Below are 23370 nucleotides of genomic sequence, written 5' to 3' on the forward strand. Positions count from 1 at the left end.
TGGAGTGGTTACCATTGACCAGAGACCTAATTGGATCACCCATATAAATGCTGGGGCAGCTATGTGGAGGCTGGGAATCCTGCTGTGAGTCACTCATTAACCAGCTTCCCAAAACCTGTCCACCATCGACAGGGCACAAGTCAGGAGTGTGATGGGATACTTTCTACTTGCCTGGATGAGTGTAACTCCAACAAAACTCGAGAAGCTGGACACTACCTCTGACAAAGCAGCCCCACTTGATTGGCACCCATCCACCACCTTAAACATTCAGTACCTCCACACTGGTGGCACAGTGGCAGCAGTGTTTACCATCTGCAAGATGCACAAAGCAATCACCAAGACTCCTTTGGCAGCACCTTCCAAACCTGCGATCTTTAGTACCGAGAAAGACGAGGGCAGCAGCTGCTTGGGAACACTCCCGCCTGTGAATCCCCTCCAAGCCCCACACCATCCTGACTTGGAAATATATCGGGCATTCCTTCACTGTTGCTGGATTAAAATCCATTCCTAACAGCACTGTGGGTGTACCTATACCTCGGGGACTGCAGCGGCTCAAGGAGGCAGCTCACCACCCCCTTCTCAAGGGCCAATTAGGGATGGGTAACAAATGCTGGCATAGCCAGCGACATCCTGCAAATTAATAATTAAAAAATGTAAAATGATGTCGCAAGATCCTCTTGGATTTCTCATCTGCGCACTCCTGCTCACCATGAATACACAAGAATTCGGTTTGTACAGGAAACCTTTGGTGCTGGTTCAGTTACTGGCACAAAATGTCTGAAATGGCCTGGAAGATATCGCTTTTTAGATCCATGTTCCATGTAGCATAGTTTAAATTCCTATCTTCCATCCAAGTGTGGGGGTTAGAAACCTGCTTCCCTTCTGTGAGCAGTAGAGAATGAAGTGAGTTTTTTTGCAGTCAGTCTCTTTCCACCACCCATGTCCCAATTTCTCCTGCTTTCTCTCCTTTTGTTCTGCTGCATTTCTAGTAAGCAGCCCAAATGACCATTCCCCGTGCCTGAACATGGACACTTAGTCTGTGCTCTGTACAACTGTGGGAGAGCATTGCTGCTGGCACCCAAATCTTCAACAGGGGCTCTGGGAGGTAATTTCCGAGAACGTGGCCGGAATTCTCCAGCTGTTGGGATTCTCTCATCTCGCCGGCAACGCAACCCCGCCCGCTGGTTTCCCGGTGGTGTTGGGCGGCTCCAATGGGAAATCCCATTGACGAGCAGCGGAAGTCGCGAATCCCGCCGGCAGTGAAGGCGCGCCGCCGGGAAACATGCAGCTGGGGGACCGGAGAATCCAGCCCCAGGTTGTGTCGACAAGTGTTGTCTTCCTTTGAGTATAAAAGATTGTAGTGTGCTCTATTCCAGTTGCTGCATATGATCAAAGGATTTGATACGGTAAATAAGCAATTTCCTGAAATGGGTAGAGTCAAAGCAAGAGGTGTAACATTAAAGCTGGAGCCAGGTGGTTCAGGGGTGATATCAGGATGCACTTTGTCACACAAAGATGAGTGGAAATCAAGAACCCTCTTCTCTCAAAAGGCTATTGAGGCCGGGGGATGTTAACTGATAATCTCAACATTGGATAAATAGATTTTAGTGGGCACGGATATTAGCGTTAAGGAACCAAGATGGCTTAGTGGAAGGGTACAGATCAGCAGTGAGCTCATTGAATGGTGGAACTGGCTTGAGCGGCTTTCATGGCTTTATTCCTGTTCCTACATCCAGATTTAGCTTTTCCTGATGGCAATCAGCAGCTGGAACTCTGCTGGTTGTTCGCTGCTTCTGAGCCAAAGGTACAACCAGCAACAACATACTGCATTTATATAGCATCTTTAAAAAAATGTATTTTATCCAAACTTGTTCATCCAGTTACAAAACATAAATAATCCAGGGAGCATGCTCCCCAACTCACAATTTTACAGTATGTTCTGATTTTTTCCCATTTTCACCCCTTCTCCACCCGCGACGGACAGCTCCTTGATCATGGCCACGAATAGCCCCCACCTTGTCTCAAAGCCCTCGGCTGAGACCCTCAGTTCATACTTGGTTTTCTCCGACCGCGGGAAGTCATACAGGTCCGCCAACCAGGCCGCCACCCCCGGAGGCGTTGCCGACCGTCATTCCAATAAAATTCTCCGCCGGGCAGTCAGAGAGGCGAAGGTCACAACATCGGCCTTCCACCCCCTTCATCAACTCGGGCTTCTCCGATATCCCGAAGATCGCCACAGAGGGTTTGGCCTGATCTCCTCCCCCACAATCTTTGATAGCGTCCTGAGGATCCTGCCCAGTATCTCTCCAGCTTCGCACAGATCCAAAACATATGTACGTGGTATTTATTTATTTCTTTATTAAAATTTTTTTTTTTTCGGGTATCCAATTATTTTTTTCCAATTAAGGGGCTATTTAGCGTGGCCAATCCACATTTTTTGGGTTGTGGGGGTGAAACCCACGCAAACACGGGGAGAAGGTGCAAACTCCACACGGACAGTGACCCAGAGCCAGGATCGAACCTGGGACCTTTGCGCTGTGAGGCAGCATTGCTATCCACTGCGCCACCGTGCTGCCCTCTGTCCGTGGTATTTATATAGCGTCTTTAACATTGAAAAACATCCCGAGGCATTTCGCAAGAGCCGTTATCAAACAAAAGGTGACAACAAGCCATTTTGGGAGAAACTTGGACAAAAAGATCAAAGAGTTTGTTTTAAGGAGTGTCTTGAAGGAGAAGGCGGATAGTTTTGGGAGACAATTCCAGCATTGAGAGAGGGAATTCCAGGATTTGGGGCCCAGGTAGCTGAAGGTATAGCGCCAACGGTGGCATGATGGACATGTGCATCAGCTCACAATTGGAGGCGTGCCCAGGTCTCTGTGGGGTGTGTGGTACTGAAAGCATTTACGGATCTACAAAGGTGAGGATTTTAAAATTCGAGGTGTTGCCATACCTGAAGCCAGTGTGTAGATAAGCAAGCACTGGTGGTGATGTGTGAACAGGATTTGGGGTGTGTTCGGATATGGGCAGCACAGTTTTGGGTGAGCTCAGGTTTACTGAGAGTGCAAAGTGGGAAGCCGGCCAGGCGAGTTGGAATAGTAATGTCTGGAGGTAACTGTAGCCCTCCAGTTAACACTGGCCAAGAATTGAACCTGGGACCTTCTTGACTGTATGGCTGGATGTTACTGTTGCCTAGTGAAGCCATTGGGGGAGTTTGTTGGGGCATTCCAATGAGAAATAAACTGCCTAAAATAGATCGTGCAGCTGTAATCAGAGTGTGGGATGGCCCAGCTCCCCTTTTGCAAGTTAGGTCTGCCAGCAGCTTCCAGGTCAGATTCAAGTTACAATACTGCAGACAGCACTGGTCGACTGTGGACATAGAAGGACATGCAGAGGAAGAGGAATGTTGACTCAGTGATCTTGTGTCCTATTGCAACAATTTAAGCTACCATGTGTCCTGTGCGGAAAAGAGATTTAAATATCGTCCACACTTCTTTTATACCTGCAGCTATTTGATTCTTTATCATTCGATGAGGAGAGATATCAGTTGTCCAGATCATCCGTTTTATACGAAGAAGCCATGGGAATCGTTCAAGATGACCGGGTTGCCTGCCGATCGTTCAGGTGCGTGGCCAAATCTTTCTTCAGTCTCCTCAGCGCCTTTCTCTCCCCCTTCAACTCTGCAAGAGGGTCTTCCAGCAGGGGTATAGCTCTGGGGGCGGTGTGGACAGCCTTCTGGTGCCCTGTTACAATGTGAGGTTGGACGGCTAATTACCAGATGTGGTTGGAAGAGCAGATCTGGGAGCCAAGCTCCATCCTGTCCATACTGGTGCATTTTTCCCAGGAGTCGTTACTGAATAGTTGTTGTGGACAGTAACTTTGACTGATTTTCCTTCCACGTTCTTCCCAGCTCAGGATTTTTGTCTTTGTTTTCCTATCCCTTCATAGCCTCACCCGTCCCTACCTGTGTAACGCCTGTCTCCTTACAATCCTCCCGAGAATTCTGCATTCTTCAAATTCTAACCTCTTGTACATCCCTGATTCCCTTTGCCGCATTGGCCATTCCTTCGGTTTCCTCAGACCCATGCTCCAGAATTCTTTCTTAAACCTCTCTACCTGTCTCGCTTCCTTTAAGACGCTCCTTAAATCCTACCTCGCATGCCTACTAGCTCCTCATCTAGCTTGGTGTCAAATTTTGTCTAATTTTCGCTCCTTTGAAGCACCGTCAGACATTTTGCTAAGTTAAAGGCGTTATACAAATACAAGTTGTTGTGAGACCCAAAGGGCTGTCCCAGCTGTGCGCGCAGCCCCGAGATGGAACCGCCTGCTGGTCTGTTTGAGATTCAACTCTTTTCTACTCTCTGACTGTAAATATGATAGCCATCTTGTGCATTTCAGAACCGAGCTCCTGGAATGCTACAGCGATGAGGACTTCCTGGCAAAACTGCACTGTGTGCGTCAAGCATTTGAGGTAAACCTGATAATGAGGCTGCTCAAAGGGTGAAGGAGACGAGGGTTGTAGTGATTTGTGAGTGTTACAAATGTGCATAGGGATGTTCCCCAGTACATAAATGTGTGTGCTAAAGGAATTAATCTCCAGTCTCTCTGTGACTGGGGCGGGACTGAAGTGAGGGGTTTATTCTGGAAATCTTCTTTTCCTCCATGCCGCAAATCCCTGATCCTGTTCCTTGGTTTGCTTGGGACTGAAGTACCAGCTAGCTACTTCTGTCAGACAGAAAAGAGAAAGCTGAGGGGGGGGGGGGGGGGGGGGGGGGTGTGTGGCGGTTGACAGACGAGTCCGAGGCGAGTGGATAAAGAGAAACTAGATCCCATCCGGGTCTGAGGTGCCTGTTCCAAGTCTGGCTGACTAATTGCCCTAACCCCGTAGGTCACGTGCGGGCTATAACAGGAGGACAACTCCAAAGCCCAGAGCCTTTAATTGTGAGACAGTCGCTGATAAATCCGTTTGGGAATTCGGGAGAACCATTTTCGCTCCATTGAGTGGTGAGAAGAGGCAAATAACTGGGTGCATTTACAGAGAAAGAAGATTGAGATGTGAGGGGAGAGAAATGGAATGAAAAATGGAATATGTTGATAGGGTGAGCTGAAGCAATGTGGGAGGAGGCTCGTGTGGAACAGGAACATTGGCGCATGCTAACTGGGGTGAATGTGTACTCTGCTGTAATTCAGTGGAGTGTGATTGAGGGGAATGTCACAGTCCACGTGCTTGCCTTTTTAACCAGGTTGCTTACAGGGGCAAGGGTCACCTGCACTCACCTGACCCAGGGAACAGTGTGTAATTTATCCGGCGTTACCCATCCTTGGCCCAGCGTGAAGCACCAGAGGCTGGCGATTGGGTAAGGAGGACATCTGCTCTACACCTGGCTCATGACTCCTCTCTGCCACCCAACCATGCAGAACATTATGCAGTGGAGGCTGGGCCATTAGATTTATTCCAGGCCGAGTTTGATAGATTGTTTTTTTTTTTTTTAAATAATATTTTATTGAAAATTTTTGGTCAACCAACACAGTACATTGTGCATCGTTTACACAACATTGTAACAATACAGATAATAATGACCTTTTTAAATTTAAACAAAAACAACAAATAAATAAATATTAAATAACAAAAAATAAAAACTAGCCCTAATTGGCAACTGCCTTGTCTCAGGCCTCCCCCCCCCCCCCCCCCCCCCCAAAGTCCTGGGCCGCTGCTGCTGCCTTCTTTGTTCTCCCCTATCTATCTTTCCGCAAGATATTCGACGAACGGTTGCCACCGCCTAGTAAACCCTTGAGCCGACCCCCTTAGGACGAACTTAATCCGCTCTAACTTTATGAACCCCGCCATATCATTTATCCAGGTCTCCACTCCCGGGGGCTTGGCTTCTTTCCACATTAGCAATATTCTGCGCCGGGCTACTAGGGACGCAAAGGCCAAAACATCGGCCTCTTTCGCCTCCTGCACTCCCGGCTCTTGTGCAACCCCAAATATAGCCAACCCCCAGCTTGGTTCGACCCGGACTCCTACTACTTTCGAAAGCACCTTTGTCACCCCCATCCAAAACCCCTGTAGTGCCGGGCATGACCAAAACATATGGGTATGATTCGCTGGGCTTCTCGAGCACCTCGCACACCTATCCTCCACCCCAAAAAATTTACTGAGCCGTGTTCCAGTCATATGTGCCCTGTGTAATACCTTAAACTGAATCAGGCTTAGCCTGGCGCACGAGGACGACGAGTTTACCCTGTTTAGGGCATCTGCCCACATCCCCTCCTCAACCTCCTCCCCTAGCTCTTCTTCCCATTTCCCTTTTAGTTCGTCCATCATAGTCTTCCCTTCGTCTCTCATTTCCCTATATATATCCGACACCTTACCGTCCCCCACCCATTTCTTTGAGATGACTCTGTCCTGCACCTCTTGTGTCGGGAGCTGCGGGAATTCCCTCATCTGTTGCCTCGCAAAAGCCCTCAATTGCATGTACCTGAATGCATTCCCTTGGGGCAACCCATATTTCTCGGTCAGCGCTCCCAGACTCGCAAACTTCCCATCCACAAATAGATCTTTCAATTGCGTTATACCTGCTCTTTGCCACATTCCATATCCCCCATCCATTCCCCCCGGGGCAAACCTATGGTTGTTTCTTATCGGGGACCCCCCCAGTGCTCCGGTCTTTCCCCTATGTCGTCTCCACTGTCCCCAAATCTTCAGTGTAGCTACCACCACCGGACTCGTGGTATAGTTCCTTGGTGAGAACGGCAATGGGGCTGTCACCATAGCCTGCAGGCTGGTCCCCCTACAGGACGCCCTCTCTAATCTCTTCCACGCCGCTCCTTCCTCCTCTTCCATCCACTTACTCACCATTGAAATATTAGCGGCCCAATAATACTCACTTAGGCTCGGTAGTGCCAGCCCCCCCCTATCCCTACTACGCTGTAAGAATCCCTTCCTCACTCTCGGAGTCTTCCCGGCCCAAACAAAACCCATGATACTCTTTTCTATCCTTTTGAAAAAAGCCTTCGTGATCACCACCGGGAGACACTGAAACACAAAGAGGAATCTCGGGAGGACCACCATCTTAACCGCCTGCACCCTCCCTGCCATTGACAATGCTACCATATCCCATCTCTTGAAATCTTCCTCCATCTGTTCCACCAACCGCGTCAAATTTAGCCTGTGCAATGTGCCCCAATTCTTAGCTATCTGGATCCCCAGGTAACGAAAGTCTCTTGTTACCTTCCTCAACGGTAGGTCTTCTATTTCTCTACTCTGCTCCCCTGGATGCACCACAAACAGCTCACTCTTCCCCATGTTCAATTTCTACCCTGAAAAATCCCCAAACTCCCCAAGTATCCGCATTATTTCTGGCATCCCCTCCGCAGGATCCGCCACATATAGTAGCAGATCATCCGCATATAAAGATACCCGGTGTTCTTCTCCTCCCCTAAGTATTCCCCTCCATCCCTTGGAACCTCTCAGCGCTATCGCCAGGGGCTCAATCGCCAGTGCAAACAGTAATGGGGACAGAGGACATCCCTGCCTTGTCCCTCTATGGAGCCGAAAATATGCCGATCCCCGTCCATTCGTGACCACACTCGCCACTGGGGCCCTATACAACAGCTGCACCCATCTAACATACCCCTCTCCGAACCCAAATCTCCTCAACACCTCCCACAGATAATCCCACTCCACTCTATCAAATGCTTTCTCGGCATCCATCGCCACTACTATCTCCGTTTCACCCTCTGGTCGGGCCATCATCATTACCCCTAACAACCTCCGTATGTTCGTGTTCAGCTGTCTCCCCTTCACAAACCCAGTTTGGTCCTCATGAACCACCCCCGGGACACATTCCTCTATTCTCATTGCCATTACCTTGGCCAAGACCTTGGCATCTACATTGAGGAGGGAGATTGGTCTGTAGGACCCGCATTGTAGCGGATCCTTTTCCTTCTTTAAAAGAAGCGATATCGTTGCTTCTGACATAGTCGGGGGCAGTTGTCCCCTTTCCTTTGCCTCGTTAAAGGTCCTCGTCAGTAGCGGGGCGAGCAAGTCCAAATATTTTCTGTAAAATTCAACTGGGAATCCGTCCGGTCCCGGGGCCTTTCCCGTCTGCATGTTCCTAATTCCTTTCACCACTTCTTCTACCGTGATCTGTGCTCCCAATCCCATCCTTTCCTGCTCTTCCACCTTGGGAATTTCCAGCCGATCCAAAAACTCCATCATTCTCTCCCTCCCATCCGGGGGTTGAGCTTCATACAATTTTTTATAAAATGTCTTAAACACTTCATTCACTCTCTCCGCTCCCCGCTCCGTCTCTCCATCTTCGTCTCTCACCCCCCCTATTTCCCTCGCTGCTCCCCTTTTCCTCAATTGGTGTGCCAGCAATCTGCTCGCCTTCTCTCCATATTCATACTGTACACCCTGCGCCTTCCTCCATTGTGCCTCTGCAGTGCCTGTGGTCAGCAAGTCAAATTCCACATGCAGCCTTTGCCTTTCCCTGTACAGTCCCTCCTCCGGTGCTTCCGCATACTGTCTGTCCACCCTCAAAAGTTCTTGCAGCAACCGCTCCCATTCCTTACTCTCCTGCTTCCCTTTATGTGTCCTTATTGATATCAGCTCCCCCCTAACCACCGCCTTCAACGCCTCCCAGACCACTCCCACCTGAACCTCCCCATTGTCATTGAGTTCCAAGTACTTTTCAATGCATCCCCTCACCCTTAAGCACACCCCCTCATCCGCCATTAGTCCCATGTCCATTCTCCAGGGTGGACGCCCTCTTGTTTCCTCCCCTATCTCCAAGTCTACCCAGTGTGGGGCATGATCCGAAATGGCTATAGCCGTATATTCCGTTCCCCTCACCCTCGGGATCAATGCCCTACCCAACACAAAAAAGTCTATGCGTGAATAGACTTTATGGACATAGGAGAAAAACGAGAACTCCTTACTCCTAGGTCTACTGAATCTCCACGGGTCCACCCCTCCCATCTGCTCCATAAAATCCTTAAGCACCTTGGCTGCTGCCGTCTCCTACCAGTCCTGGACTTCGACCTATCCAGCCTTGGTTCCAACACCGTGTTAAAGTCTTCCCCCCCATTATCAGCTTTCCGGTCTCTAGGTCTGGGATGCGTCCTAGCATTCGCCTCATAAAATTGGCATCGTCCCAATTCGGGGCATACACGTTTACCAACACCACCATCTCTCCCTGTAATTTGCCACTCACCATCACGTATCTGCCCCCGTTATCCGCCACTATAGTCTTTGCCTCGAACATTACCCGCTTCCCCACTAATATAGCCACCCCCCTGTTTTTCGCATCCAGCCCCGAATGGAACACCTGCCCTACCCATCCTTTGCGCAACCTAACCTGATCTATCAGTTTCAGGTGCGTTTCCTGTAACATGACCACATCTGCTTTAAGTTTCTTAAGGTGTGCGAGTACTCGTGCCCTCTTTATCGGCCCGTTAAGCCCCCTCACGTTCCACGTGATCAGCCGAGTTGGGGGGCTTCCCACCCCCCCCCCCCCCTTGCCGGTTAGCCATCATCTTTTTCCAGCTTCTCACCCAGTTCCCACGCAGCTGTATTTCTCCCAGACGGTGCACCCCCGCCCATCCTTTCCCGTACCCACTCCCCCCTTTCCCCAGCAGCAGCAACCCAGTAATTCCCCCCCCCCCCCGCTAGACCCCCCGCTAGCGTAATTACTCCCCCCATGTTGCTCCCAGAAGTCAGCAAACTCTGGCTGACCTCGGCTTCCCCCCGTGATCACGGCTCGCCCCGTGCGGCGCCCCCTCCTTCCTGCTTCTCTATTCCCGCCATAATTATCATAGCGCGGGAACCAAGCCCGCGCCTCTCCCTCGACCCCGCCTCCCATGGCCAACGCCCCATCTCCTCTCCCTCCCCACCTCCCCCCATCACCACCTGTGGGAGAAAGAAAAGTTACCATACCGCAGGATTAATCATACAATCCCTCTTCGCCCCCCCCCCCCCCACTCCTCCCACCAATTTGTCCAAACGTTCATTTTCGTAGTCCAATCATTCCAATTTTTCTTCTACAATAAAAGTCCACGCTTCATCCGCCGTCTCAAAGTAGTGGTGCCTCCCTTGATATGTGACCCACAGTCTTGCCGGTTGCAGCATTCCAAACTTTATCTTTTTTTTGTGAAGTACCGCTTTGGCCCGATTAAAGCTCGCCCTCCTTCTCGCCACCTCCGCACTCCAATCTTGATAGACGCGGATCACCGCGTTCTCCCATTTACTACACCGAGTTTTCTTCGCCCATCTAAGGACCATTTCTCTATCCTTAAAACGGAGAAATCTCACCACTATGGCTCTGGGAGCTTCTCCTGCTCTCGATCCTCGCACCATAACTCGGTATGCTCCCTCCACCTCCAACGGACCCGTCGGGGCCTCCACTCCCATTAACGAGTGCAGCATCGTGCTCACATATGCCCCGACGTCCGCCCCCTCCACACCTTCAGGAAGGCCAAGAATCCTCAAGTTGTTCCTCCTTGCGTTATTTTCCAGTGCCTCCAACCTCTCCACAGATCGTTTCTGGTGTGCCTCCTGTATCTCCGACTTCACCACCAGGCCCTGTATATCGTTTTCATTCTCTGCTGCTTTCGCCTTCACGACCCGAAGCTCCTGCTCCTGGGTCTTTTGTTCCTCTTTCAGCCCTTCAATCGCCTGTAATATCGGGGCCAACAACTCTTTTTTCATTTCCTTTTTTATCTCCTCCACGCAGCGTTTCAAAAACTCTTGTTGTTCAGGGCCCCATATGAAACTGCCACCTTCCGACGCCATCTTGGTTTCTGCTTGCCTTCCTTGCCGCTGCTCCAAAGGATCCGCTGCAAGCCGGCCAATTTCCTCTCCTTTTTCCATCCGTGTCCAGGGGGAACACCCTTCTGGTTTACCGCACGGTGTTTTCAGCCGTTAAAATTGCCGTTGGGGCTCCTATCAAGAGCCCAAAAGTCCGTTTCACAGGGAGCTGCCGAAACGTGCGACTCAGCTGGTCATCGCCGCACCCGGAAGAGTTTGATAGATTGTTGATCGACCAGGGAGTCAACGGGTTATTATGGGGGGTGGTGAGGGAGGCAAGAAAGTGAAATTGAGAACACAAACTGAGCAGGTTCGAGGGACGGCAGGGCCTACTCTTGCCCTCAAGTCCCATGTTCCTCTGTAATGTAGTAGTCAAGGGGAGCAAGGGTGTGGGGACTTCAAGAGAGAGGAAAAAGTAAATATTGGGTAGACTGTACCTTGTGTGGAAATTGCGCCACGTGGTGAACTATGGGAAATCCCACAGGCAGTGGGGAATATTACAGTGAGAGCTAGTTGATGTCATATACCTACTGGCAGTCAGACTAGATTAGCACTGGTAGAGGGCCAGAAAAAAGATGCTGGCTAGAATGCAATAGAACATAGAACATTACAGCGCAGTACAGGTCCTTCGGCCCTCGATGTTGCGCCGACCTGTGAAACCACTCTAAAGCCCATCTACACTATTCCCTTATCGTCCATATGTCTATCCAATGACCATTTGAATGCCCTTTGTGTTGGCGTGTCCACTACTGTTGCAAATGTCTGCAGAGGGGTGCAAGAAGGGATAGTAAAGAAAATACATTAAATGGTGTGACATGAGTGGTGTGGGGACTGTATTTCTGTCTTCAGATTTAATTCTGATTAGGAACAACCGGGTAGGACATCATAATTTGAATCATCAAGTGTTTTAAAGAAATCTTTCAGTTCAACATGGGATACCATCTCCCAAAAGAGAGAGTCTGACCATTACCCATTGATATTCAACTGCATCCCGATCAATGAATAGCTCACCATCAACGTTGTGGAGTGCTTACCATTGACCAGAGACCTAATTGGATCACCCATATAAATGCTGAGGCAGCTATGTGGAGGCTGGGAATCCCCGGTAATTCAACAAGAATTAGGGACCAGGTTTAAAGTTCAGCGAGTCAAAAGGAAGCAGTAAATTCAGGCAACTTTTTTGTTTATAACTGGGCGACAGATCGGTGTAGTTTATTAACAGGATTTTAAAAAATGTATTTTATTTCAAACATATTCAAAAGTAAAAATCGTAAATAAATCCGAGAACATTCTCCACATCTCACGATTTGCGGTTTGGTCAAGTTTTTCCAGCTTTTCACCCCCCCCCCCCCCCCCCGCTGCACGATGGACAACTCCTCAAACGTGGTCATGAACAGTCCCCTCCGTTCATCCCCTCAATTGAAACTTAATCTTCTCCAACCGAAGGAAGTCGTACAGGTCCCCCAGCCAAGCCGTCACCCCCCCCCCCCCCGCCCCCCCGGATCCCACACTTTCTTGGCACTTACAAACCCTGTCTTTTTACTCAATAGGATGCCCCCCCCCCCCCCCCCACCCCCCCATCTCCTCCATCTTTCCAATTGTTACTGCGCCAGAGGTCTCCTCCAGCTGGCAGCAGATGTGAAAAGAGAATGTGAACGTGTCAGACCCCTTCACACAAACCTGAATAATGATCGGTGGAGAGAGAAACAGAGTTGATGTTTCGGATCTGTGTCAAAGGTCCTGATATGTTAACGTTCTTTCTCCATGGATGCTGCCAGACCTGCTGAGTGTTTACAGAATTGTCTGTTTTTAATATATTAGAGGGTGGTGTTGTCAGGGTGCAAACTGGATCTTATTCACTGTGGGGGCTGTGCGTTGCTTTAATTTCTAATAAAGGTTTTTTTGCTGTCACAGGTATTGCTGCAAGATGAGACAAACCGGCTATACTTCAGTGAAACTGGGAAGCAGATGATTACAGGACTGATGTCCACAGCAGGAAAGGTAATCTTGTAAACACCCCCCCCCTCCAACCGTACTGTAAACACCCCGCTCCAACCGTACTGTAAATACCCCCCCCAACCGTACTGTAAACACCCCGCTCCAACCGTACTGTAAACACCCCCCTCCAACCGTACTGTAAACACCCCGCTCCAACCGTACTGTAAACACCCCCCTCCAACCGTACTGTAAACACCCCGCTCCAACCGTACTGTAAACACCCCCTCCAACCGTACTGTAAACACCCCCCCTCCAACCGTACTGTAAACACCCCGCTCCAACCGTACTGTAAACACCCCGCTCCAACTGTACTGTAAACACCCCGCTCCAACTGTACTGTAAACACCCCCCTCCAACCGTACTGTAAACACCCCCTCCAACTGTACTGTAAACACCCCCTCCAACTGTACTGTAAACACCCCCTCCAACTGTACTGTAAACACCCCCCTCCAACCGTACTGTAAACACCCCCCTCCAACCGTACTGTAAACACCCCCCTCCAACCGTACTGTAAACACCCCCCCTCCAACCGTACTGTAAACACCCCCCCTCCAACCGTACTGTAAATACCCCCCAACCTTACTGTAAACACCCTGCTCCTACCGTACTGTAAACACCCCCCCTCCAACCGTACTGTAAACCCCCCCTCCAACCGTACTGTAAACCCCCCCTCCAACCGTACTGTAAACACCCCCTCCAACCGTACTGTAAACACCCCCTCCAACTGTACTATAAACACCCCCCTCCAACCGTACTGTAAACACCCCCTCCAACCGTACTGTAAACACCTCCCCTCCAACCGTACTGTAAACACCCCCCCTCCAACCGTACTGTAAACACCCCCTCCAACCGCACTGTAAACACCCCCTCCAACTGTACTGTAAACACCCTCCTCCAACTGTACTGTAAACACCCCCTCCAACCGTACTGTAAACACCCCCCTCCAACCGTACTGTAAACACCCCCCTCCAACCGTACTGTACACACCCCCCTCCAACCGTACTGTAAACACCCCCCTCCAACCGTACTGTAAACACCCCCCTCCAACCGTACTGTAAACACCCCGCTCCAACCGTACTGTAAACACCCCGCTCCAACCGTACTGGAAACACCCCCACCCCCAACCGTGCTGTAAACACCCCCCTCCAACCGTACTGTAAACACCCCCCATCCAACTGTACTGTAAACACCCCCTCCAACCGTACTGTAAACACCCCCTCCAACTGTACTGTAAACACCCCCCTCCAACTGTACTGTAAACACCCCCTCCAACCGTACTGTAAACACCCCCCTCCAACCGTACTGTAAACACCCCCCTCCAACCGTACTGTAAACACCCCCCTCCAACCGTACTGTAAACACCCCCTCCAACCGTACTGTAAACACCCCCCTCCAACCGTACTGTAAACACCCCGCTCCAACTGTACTGTAAACACCTCCCTCCAACCGTACTGTAAACACCCCCCTCCAACCGTACTGTAAACACCCCGCTCCAACCGTACTGTAAACACCCCCTCCAACCGTACTGGAAACCCCCCCACCCCCAACCGTGCTGTAAACACCCCCCTCCAACCGTACTGTAAACACCCCCCTCCAACCGTACTGTAAACACCCCCCCTCCAACTGTACTGTAAACACCCCCTCCAACCGTACTGTAAACACCCCCCTCCAACCGTACTGTAAACACCCCCCTCCAACCGTACTGTAAACACCCCCCTCCAACCGTACTGTAAACACCCCCCTCCAACCGTACTGTAAACACCCCCCTCCAACCGTACTGTAAACACCCCCCTCCAACCGTACTGTAAACACCCCCCTCCAACTGTACTGTAAACACCCCCTCCAACCGTACTGTAAACACCCCCCTCCAACCGTACTGTAAACACCCCCCCTCCAACCGTACTGTAAACACCCCTCCAACCGTACTGTAAACACCCCCCCTCCAACCGTACTGTAAACACCCCCTCCAACTGTACTGTAAACACCCCCTCCAACCGTACTGTAAACACCCCCCCTCCAACTGTACTGTAAACACCTCCCTCCAACCGTACTGTAAACATCCCTCCAACCGTACTGTAAACACCCCCCTCCAACCGTACTGTAAACACCCCCCTCCAACCGTACTGGAAACACTTCCCTCCAACTGTACTGTAAACACCCCCCTCCAACCGTACTGTAAACACCCCCCTCCAACCGTACTGTAAACATCCCTCCATCCGTACTGTAAACACCCCCCTCCAACCGTACTGGAAACACTTCCCTCCAACTGTACTGTAAACACCCCCCTCCAACCGTACTGTAAACACCTCCCTCCAACCGTACTGTAAACACCTCCCTCCAACCGTACTGTAAACACCTCCCTCCAACCGTACTGTAAACACCTCCCTCCAACCGTACTGTAAACACCCCCCTCCAACCGTACTGTAAACACCCCCCTCCAACCGTACTGTAAACACCCTCCCTCCAACCGTACTGTAAACACCCCCTCCAACCGTACTGTAAACACCCCCCTCCAACCGTACTGGAAACACTTCCCTCCAACCGTACTGTAAACACCCTCCCTCCAACCGTACTGTAAACACCCTCCTCCAACCGTACTGTAAACACCCTCCTCCAACCGTACTGTAAACACCCTCCTCCAACCGTACTGTAAACACCCCCCTCCAACCGTACTGTAAACACCCCCCTCCAACCGTACTGTAAACACCCCCCTCCAACCGTACTGTAAACAGCCCCCTCCAACCGTACTGTAAACACCCCGCTCCAACTGTACTGTAAACACCCCCCTCCAACCGTACTGTAAACACCTCCCTCCAACCGTACTGTCAACAGCCCCCTCCAACCGTACTGTAAACACCCCCCTCCAACCGTACTGTAAACACCCCCCTCCAACTGTACTGTAAACACCTCCCTCCAACCGTACTGTAAACACCTCCCTCCAACCGTACTGTAAACACCTCCCTCCAACCGTACTGTAAACACCTCCCTCCAACCGTACTGTAAACACCCCCCTCCAACCGTACTGTAAACACCTCCCTCCAACCGTACTGTAAACACCTCCCTCCAACCGTACTGTAAACACCTCCCTCCAACCGTACTGTAAACACCTCCCTCCAACCGTACTGTAAACACCCCCCTCCAACCGTACTGTAAACACCCCCCTCCAACCGTACTGTAAACACCCCCCTCCAACCGTACTGTAAACACCCCCCTCCAACCGTACTGTAAACACCCCCCTCCAACCGTACTGTAAACACCCCCCTCCAACCGTACTGTAAACACCCCGCTCCAACCGCACTGTAACCACCCCCCTCCAACCGTACTGTAAACACCCCCCTCTAACCGTACTGTAAACACCCCCCTCCAACCGTACTGTAAACACCCCCCTCCAACCGTACTGTAAACACCCCCCTCCAACTGTACTGTAAACACCCCCCTCCAACCGTACTGGAAACACTTCCCTCCAACTGTACTGTAAACACCCCCCTCCAACCGTACTGTAAAACACCCCCCTCCAACCGTACTGGAAACACTTCCCTCCAACTGTACTGTAAACACCCCCCTCCAACCATATTGTAAACACCCCCCTCCAACTGTACTGTAAACACTCCCCTCCAACTGTACTGTAAACACTCCCCTCCAACCGTACTGTAAACACCCCCCTCCAACCGTACTGTAAACACCCCCCTCCAACCGTACTGTAAACACCCTCCCTCCAACCGTACTGTAAACACCCTCCCTCCAACCGTACTGTAAACACCCTCCCTCCAACCGTACTGTAAACACCCTCCCTCCAACCGTACTGTAAACACCCTCCCTCCAACCATACTGTAAACACCCCCCTCCAACTGTATTGGAAACCCCCCCCACCCCCAACCGTGCTGGAAACACCCCCCTCCAACAGTACTGGAAACACTTCCCTCCAACTGTACTGTAAACACCCCCCTCCAACCGTACTGGAAACACCTCCCTCCAACTGCACTGTAAACACCCCCTCCAACCGTACTGTAAACCCCCCCCCAACCCAATGTCCTGTTAAACAACCCCTTCTCTTCCCCCCCCCCCACCCAGACATCTTGTTAAACAGCGCCCCCCCCAGTCTCCTGTTAAGCAGCGCCCGTCCCCCCAGCCTCCTGTTAAACAGCACCCCCTCCCAAACATTTTGTTAAACAGCAACCCCCCCCCCCCCCCCCCGAGCCTCATGTTAAACAGTCCTGTTTAAACAGCCCCCCTTCGAAATATCCTGTTCAGCAGCACCCCCAAAAACGTCCCGTATGAACTATATGCTTATAAGTTGAGAGCTGAAGGAATAACAAATATTAGATCATTATCATCAGGATGTTATGCGTTGAGCAGATGTGTATTTTTAAAGCTTCTTTCATTAGATATTTGCCTTAATCTGAGTGGCTTTGTCCTGTGCAGTATTGAATAGTCCTTTACAGGAGGGGCTGGAAAGGCTTGTTTGAAATTTCCTGTATGTGGCCAGAAGATTGACCCCAACACATCAAAAATTATGTTTTAACTTTAAAATATCCAATTATTTATTTTTCCTAATAAGGGGCAATCTCACGTGGCCAATCCACCTACCCTGCACATCCTTGGGTTGTGGGGGTGAGACCCACGCAGACATTAGTCTAATTTAAACATGTTAATCTGGGTCAGGCACAGTGAGGGCGAGGTCCAGATCGCGACATATCGTGGTGTCTCGTTAGATCTCGCGAGGCGTTCCAAACATCGCAAATCCCGCGAGAGATCTCTCAGCAAAATTTAACGGCCTTGTTGCGTCACCGAGTCGGACGTGACGAGGCCATTAGATCGCGCCCTCTATATCTGATGTAGTTTCTTTAAAGTGTTTCTAAATTCATCTTTAAAACACCTGGAGAACGGCACTTGAGGGCCCAGGTGGCACAGCATCCAGATCAGGTTATGGTGTGGGTTCTTGTTACAGCGTGGTGTTACACTATAGCTTTGGATATTGAGTGCCAGGTGCCTGGGGATGCCTGACAGCCTGAATTCCTCTGCTCAAGGGAGGACCTGTCCCATTGTAAAGAGGGAATTGCCAGCCTGATAACCGAGTAACTGTTCTTGAAGTCTGAGGAGGTGCTTGCTGCTCAGTCTCCCCCTGTTGAAGTGAACGGCGCTGGTGACATAGACTGGTTGAAGAAAGAGGTTGAAGCTGCAAAATATGATCTTCCCAATTCTGTAATGTCATTTTAAAAATATATATATATCTGAGCTTTCTTTGTCTCTTTGAGTACATTAGATGGGTCCGTTTTTGTCCAATGTGTGCAGGAGGGTTTCCTGACACAGTATGTAGATAGGCCAACGAGAGGCGAGGCCATATTGGATTTGGTACTGGGTAATGAACCAGGACAGGTGTAGGATTTGGAGGTAGGTGAGCACTTTGGTGATAGTGACCACGATTCGATTACGTTTACTTTGGTGATGGAAAGGGATAGGTATATACCGCAGGGCAAGATGGGGGAAAGGCAATTATGATGCGATGAGGCAAGACTTAGGATACATTGGATGGAGAGGAAAACTGCAGGGGATGGGCACAATGGAAATGTGGAGCTTGTTCAAGGAACAGCTACTGCGTGTCCTTGATAAGTATGTACCTGTCAGGCAGGGAGGAAGTGGTCGGGTGCAGGAACCGTGGTTTACTAAAGCAGTCGAAACACTTGTCAAGAGGAAGAAGGAGACTTATGTAAAGATGAGACATGAAGGTTCAGTTAGGGCGCCCGAGAGTTACAAGTTAGCTAGGAAGGACCTAAAGAGAGAGCTAAGAAGAGCCAGGAGGGGACATGAGAAGTCTTTGGCAGGTAGGATCAAGGATAACCCTAAAGCTTTCTATAGATATGTCAGGAATAAAAGAATGACTAGGGTAAGAGTAGGGCCACTCAAGGACAGTAGTGGGAAGTTGTGCTTGGAGTCCGAGGAGATAGGAGAGGTGCTAAATGAATATTTTTCTTCAGTATTCACACAGGAAAAAGACAATGGTGTCGAGAATACTGAGATTCAGGCTACTAGACTAGAAGGGCTTGAGGTTCATAAGGAGGAGGTGTTAGCAATTCTGGAAAGTGTGAAAATAGATAAGTCACCTGGGCCGGATGGAATATATCCTAGGATTCTCTGGGAAGCTAGGGAGGAGATTGCTGAGCCTTTGGCCTTGATCTTTAAGTCATCTTTGTCTACAGGAATAGTGCCAGCAGACTGGAGGATAGCAAATGTTGTCCCCTTGTTCAAGAAGGGGAGTAGAGATAACCCCGGTAACTATAGACCAGTGAGCCTTACTTCTGTTGTGGGCAAAATCTTGGAAAGGTTTATAAGAGATAGGATGTTTAATCATATGGAAAGGAATAATTTGATTAGAGATAGTCAACACGGTTTTGTGAAGGGTAGGTCGTGCCTCACAAACCTTATTGAGTTCTTTGAGAAGGTGACCAAACAGGTGGATGAGGGTAAAGCAGTTGATGTGGTGTATATGGATTTCAGTAAAGCGTTTGATAAGGTTCCCCACGGTAGGCTACTGCAGAAAATATGGAGGCATGGGATTCAGGGTGATTTAGCAGTTTGGATCAGAAATTGGCTAGCTGGAAGAAGACAAAGGGTGGTGGTTGATGGGAAATGTTCAGACTGGAGTCCAGTTACTAGTGGTGTCCCACAAGGATCTGTTTTGGGGCCACTGCTGTTTCTCATTTTTATAAATGACCTGGAGGAGGGCGCAGAAGGATGGGTGAGTAAATTTGCAGATGACACTAAAGTCGGTGGAGTTGTGGACAGTGCAGAAGGATGTTACAAGTTACAGAGGGACATAGATAAGCTGCAGCGCTGGGCTGAGAGGTGACAAATGGAGTTTAATGCAGAAAAGTGTGAGGTGATTCATTTTGGAAGGAATAACAGGAAGACTGAGTACTGGGCTAATGGTAAGATTCTTGGCAGTGTGGATTAGCAGAGAGATCTCGGTGTCCATGTACATAGATCCCTGAAAGTTGCCACCCAGGTTGAGAGGGTTGTTAAGAAGGCGTATGGTGTGTTAGCTTTTATTGGTAGAGGGATTGAGTTTAGGAGCCATGAGGTCATGTTGCAGCTATACAACACTCTGGTGCGGCCGCATTTGGAGTATTGCGTGCAATTCTGGTCGCCGCATTGTAGGAAGGATGTGGAAGCATTGGAAAGGGTGCAGAGGAGATTTACCAGAATGTTGCCTGGTATGGAGGGAAGATCTTATGAGGAAAGGCTGAGGGACTTGAGGCTGTTTTCGTTAGAGAGAAGAAGGCTAAGAGGTGACTTAATTGAGGAATACAAGATGATCAGAGGATTTGGATTTTTTGGATTTCGGCGGCAGCGGTGCGCAGGGGCCTTCTGGGAGGTGAGTAGTTAGTTTAAAAGCTCTTACCTTTACAGGAGCAGCCCTTTGGATTTCGGCGGCAGCGGTGCGCAGGGGCCTTCTGGGAGGTGAGTAGTTAGTTTAAAAGCTCTTACCTTTACAGGAGCAGCCCTTTGGATTTCGGCGGCAGCGGTGCGCAGGGGCCTTCTGGGAGGTGAGTAGTTAGTTTAAAAGCTCTTACCTTTACAGGAGCAGCCCTTTGGATTTCGGCGGCAGCGGTGCGCAGGGGCCTTCTGGGAGGTGAGTAGTTAGTTTAAAAGCTCTTACCTTTACAGGAGCAGCCCTTTGGATTTCGGCGGCAGCGGTGCGTAGGGGCCTTCTGGGAGGTGAGTAGTTAGTTTAAAAGCTCTTACCTTTACAGGAGCAGCCCTTTGGATTTCGGCGGCAGCGGTGCGCAGGGGCCTTCTTGGAGGTGAGTAGTGAGTTTAAAAACCTTACCTTTACAGGAGCAGCCCTTTGGATTTCGGCGGCAGCGGTGCGCAGGGGCCTTCTGGGAGGTGAGTAGTTAGTTTAAAAGCTCTTACCTTTACAGGAGCAGCCCTTTGGATTTCGGCGGCAGCGGTGCGCAGGGGCCTTCTGGGAGGTGAGTAGTTAGTTTAAAAGCTCTTACCTTTACAGGAGCAGCCCTTTGGATTTCGGCGGCAGCGGTGCGCAGGGGCCTTCTGGGAGGTGAGTAGTTAGTTTAAAAGCTCTTACCTTTACAGGAGCAGCCCTTTGGATTTCGGCGGCAGCGGTGCGCAGGGGCCTTCTGGGAGGTGAGTAGTTAGTTTAAAAGCTCTTACCTTTACAGGAGCAGCCCTTTGGATTTCGGCGGCAGCGGTGCGCAGGGGCCTTCTGGGAGGTGAGTAGTTAGTTTAAAAGCTCTTACCTTTACAGGAGCAGCCCTTTGGATTTCGGCGGCAGCGGTGCGCAGGGGCCTTCTGGGAGGTGAGTAGTTAGTTTAAAAGCTCTTACCTTTACAGGAGCAGCCCTTTGGATTTCGGCGGCAGCGGTGCGCAGGGGCCTTCTGGGAGGTGAGTAGTTAGTTTAAAAGCTCTTACCTTTACAGGAGCAGCCCTTTGGATTTCGGCGGCAGCGGTGCGCAGGGGCCTTCTGGGAGGTGAGTAGTTAGTTTAAAAGCTCTTACCTTTACAGGAGCAGCCCTTTGGATTTCGGCGGGAACCGGAAGTTCGACCTCTGGCAAGTCCCCCCCCCCCCCCAATAAATTCTGGTGGAGAGGAAACCCGAGACACTACACGTGTAGTGTCTCCCACCCACCCTCCTCCTCTAACCTAATAATAAGACCCATTGGTGTAAGGTAAGTGCCATATTATATTATATATTATTAGCATTGTGCAGGCCAAGGATTCGAGGTGGAGGAGCAGTCTCTGTCAGCGAGAGAACCTGAGAACATCTCAGAAGGTAAGCAAGTGATTTTTACTTTTATACCTTTTTTTCAAATTGTGTGTGTCGGGGGGGAAACTGAAGTGACATCACAGAAAAGCTGTGACCTGAGTGGCTGGTTGGGATTCTAACCTAAATTTTTTTGAGTATTTGGGAACTAATTAAACATAATAACTTAATTATAATTTAGAGGATATCTAAGCCAGAGATCGGAGGATATTATAGTTAGCTATCGCATTTCTATTAGAAATCTAGTGCTAGGAAACAGATAGTTGACAGTAACTTTGTAATTTAAAAAAAAAAAGTATTTATAAAAAAAAAGACAAATTTTAATTTTAATTAATTGACGCAATGTCAGTTAGAGGGGTGCTGTGCTCTGACTGTGAGATGTGGCAGGTCCGGGAGGCTTCCAGCGTCCCGGATGGCTTCATCTGCAGAAAGTGCACCCAACTGCAGCTCCTCACAGACCGCATGGTTCGGTTGGAGCAGCAATTGGATGCACTTAGGAGCATGCAGGTGGCGGAAAGCGTCATAGATCGCAGTTATGTAAGTGTGGTCACACCCAAGGTGCAGGCAGAGAAATGGGTGACCACCAGAAAGGGCAGGCAGTCAGTGCAGGAATCCCCTGTGGTTGTCCCCCTCTCGAACAGATATACCCCTTTGGATACTGTCGGGGGGGATAGCCTATCAGGGGAAAACAGCAGCAGCCAGAGCAGTGGCACCACGGCTGGCTCTGATGTTCAGAAGGGAGGGTCAAAGCGCAGAAGAGTAATAGTTATAGGGGACTCTATAGTCAGGGGAACAGATAGGCGCTTCTGTGGACGTGAAAGAGACTCCAGGATGGTATGTTGCCTCCCTGGTGCCAGGGTCCAGGATGTCTCCGAACGGGTAGAGGGAATCCTGAAGGGGGAGGGCAAACAGGTAGAGGTCGTTGTACATATTGGTACTAACGACATAGGCAGGAAGGGGCATGAGGTCCTGCAGCAGGAGTTCAGGGAGCTAGGCAGAAAGTTAAAAGACAGGACCTCGAGGGTTGTAATCTCGGGATTACTCCCTGTGCCACGTGCCAGTGAGGCTAGAAATAGGAAGATAGAGCAGACAAACACGTGGCTAAACAGCTGGTGTAGGAGGGAGGGTTTCTGTTATCTGGACCACTGGGAGCTCTTCCGGGGCAGGTGTGACCTGTATAAGATGGACGGGTTGCATCTAAACCGGAGAGGCATAAATATCCTGGCCGCGAGATTTGCTAGTGTCACACGGGAGGGTTTAAACTAGTATGGCAGGGGGGTGGGCACGGGAGCAATAGGTCAGAAGGTGAGAGCGTTGAGGGAGAACTAGGGAATATGGACAGTGTGGCTCTGAGGCAGAGCAGATGGGGAGAAGTTGCTGAACACAGCGGGTCTGGTGGCCTGAAGTGCATATGTTTTAATGCAAGGAGCATTACGGGTAAGGCAGATGAACTTAGAGCTTGGATTACTACTTGGAACTATGATGTTGTTGCCATTACAGAGACCTGGTTGAGGGAAGGGCAGGATTGGCAGCTAAACGTTCCAGGATTTAGATGTTTCAGGCGGGATAGAGGGGGATGTAAAAGGGGAGGCGGAGTTGCGCTACTTGTTCAGGAGAGTATCACAGCTATACAGCGAGAGGACACCTCAGAGGGCAGTGAGGCTATATGGGTAGAGATCAGGAATAAGAAGGGTGCAGTCACAATGTTGGGGGTATACTACAGGCCTCCCAACAGCCAGCGGGGGATAGAGGAGCAGATAGGTAGACAGATTTTGGAAAA

The 23370-nt window shown here is 50.1% G+C and overlaps 1 protein-coding gene across 4 annotated transcripts in view; it reads left to right on the plus strand.

Moving 5' to 3' along the window:
* Positions 1–23370, plus strand: part of miga2 (mitoguardin 2) — a 96280-nt gene that overhangs the window by 55223 nt on the left and 17687 nt on the right. For all 4 annotated transcript variants that reach the window (XM_072488859.1, XM_072488862.1, XM_072488858.1 and 1 more), the window contains 3 exons: positions 3506–3621; positions 4396–4468; positions 12725–12811. In XM_072488859.1, coding sequence (XP_072344960.1) covers positions 3506–3621; positions 4396–4468; positions 12725–12811 — 276 coding nt within the window. The remainder of the gene's footprint in view (positions 1–3505; positions 3622–4395; positions 4469–12724; positions 12812–23370) is intronic.

This window comes from Scyliorhinus torazame, chromosome 22 (assembly GCF_047496885.1).
Source record: "Scyliorhinus torazame isolate Kashiwa2021f chromosome 22, sScyTor2.1, whole genome shotgun sequence".
Classification (NCBI taxonomy): domain Eukaryota; kingdom Metazoa; phylum Chordata; class Chondrichthyes; order Carcharhiniformes; family Scyliorhinidae; genus Scyliorhinus; species Scyliorhinus torazame.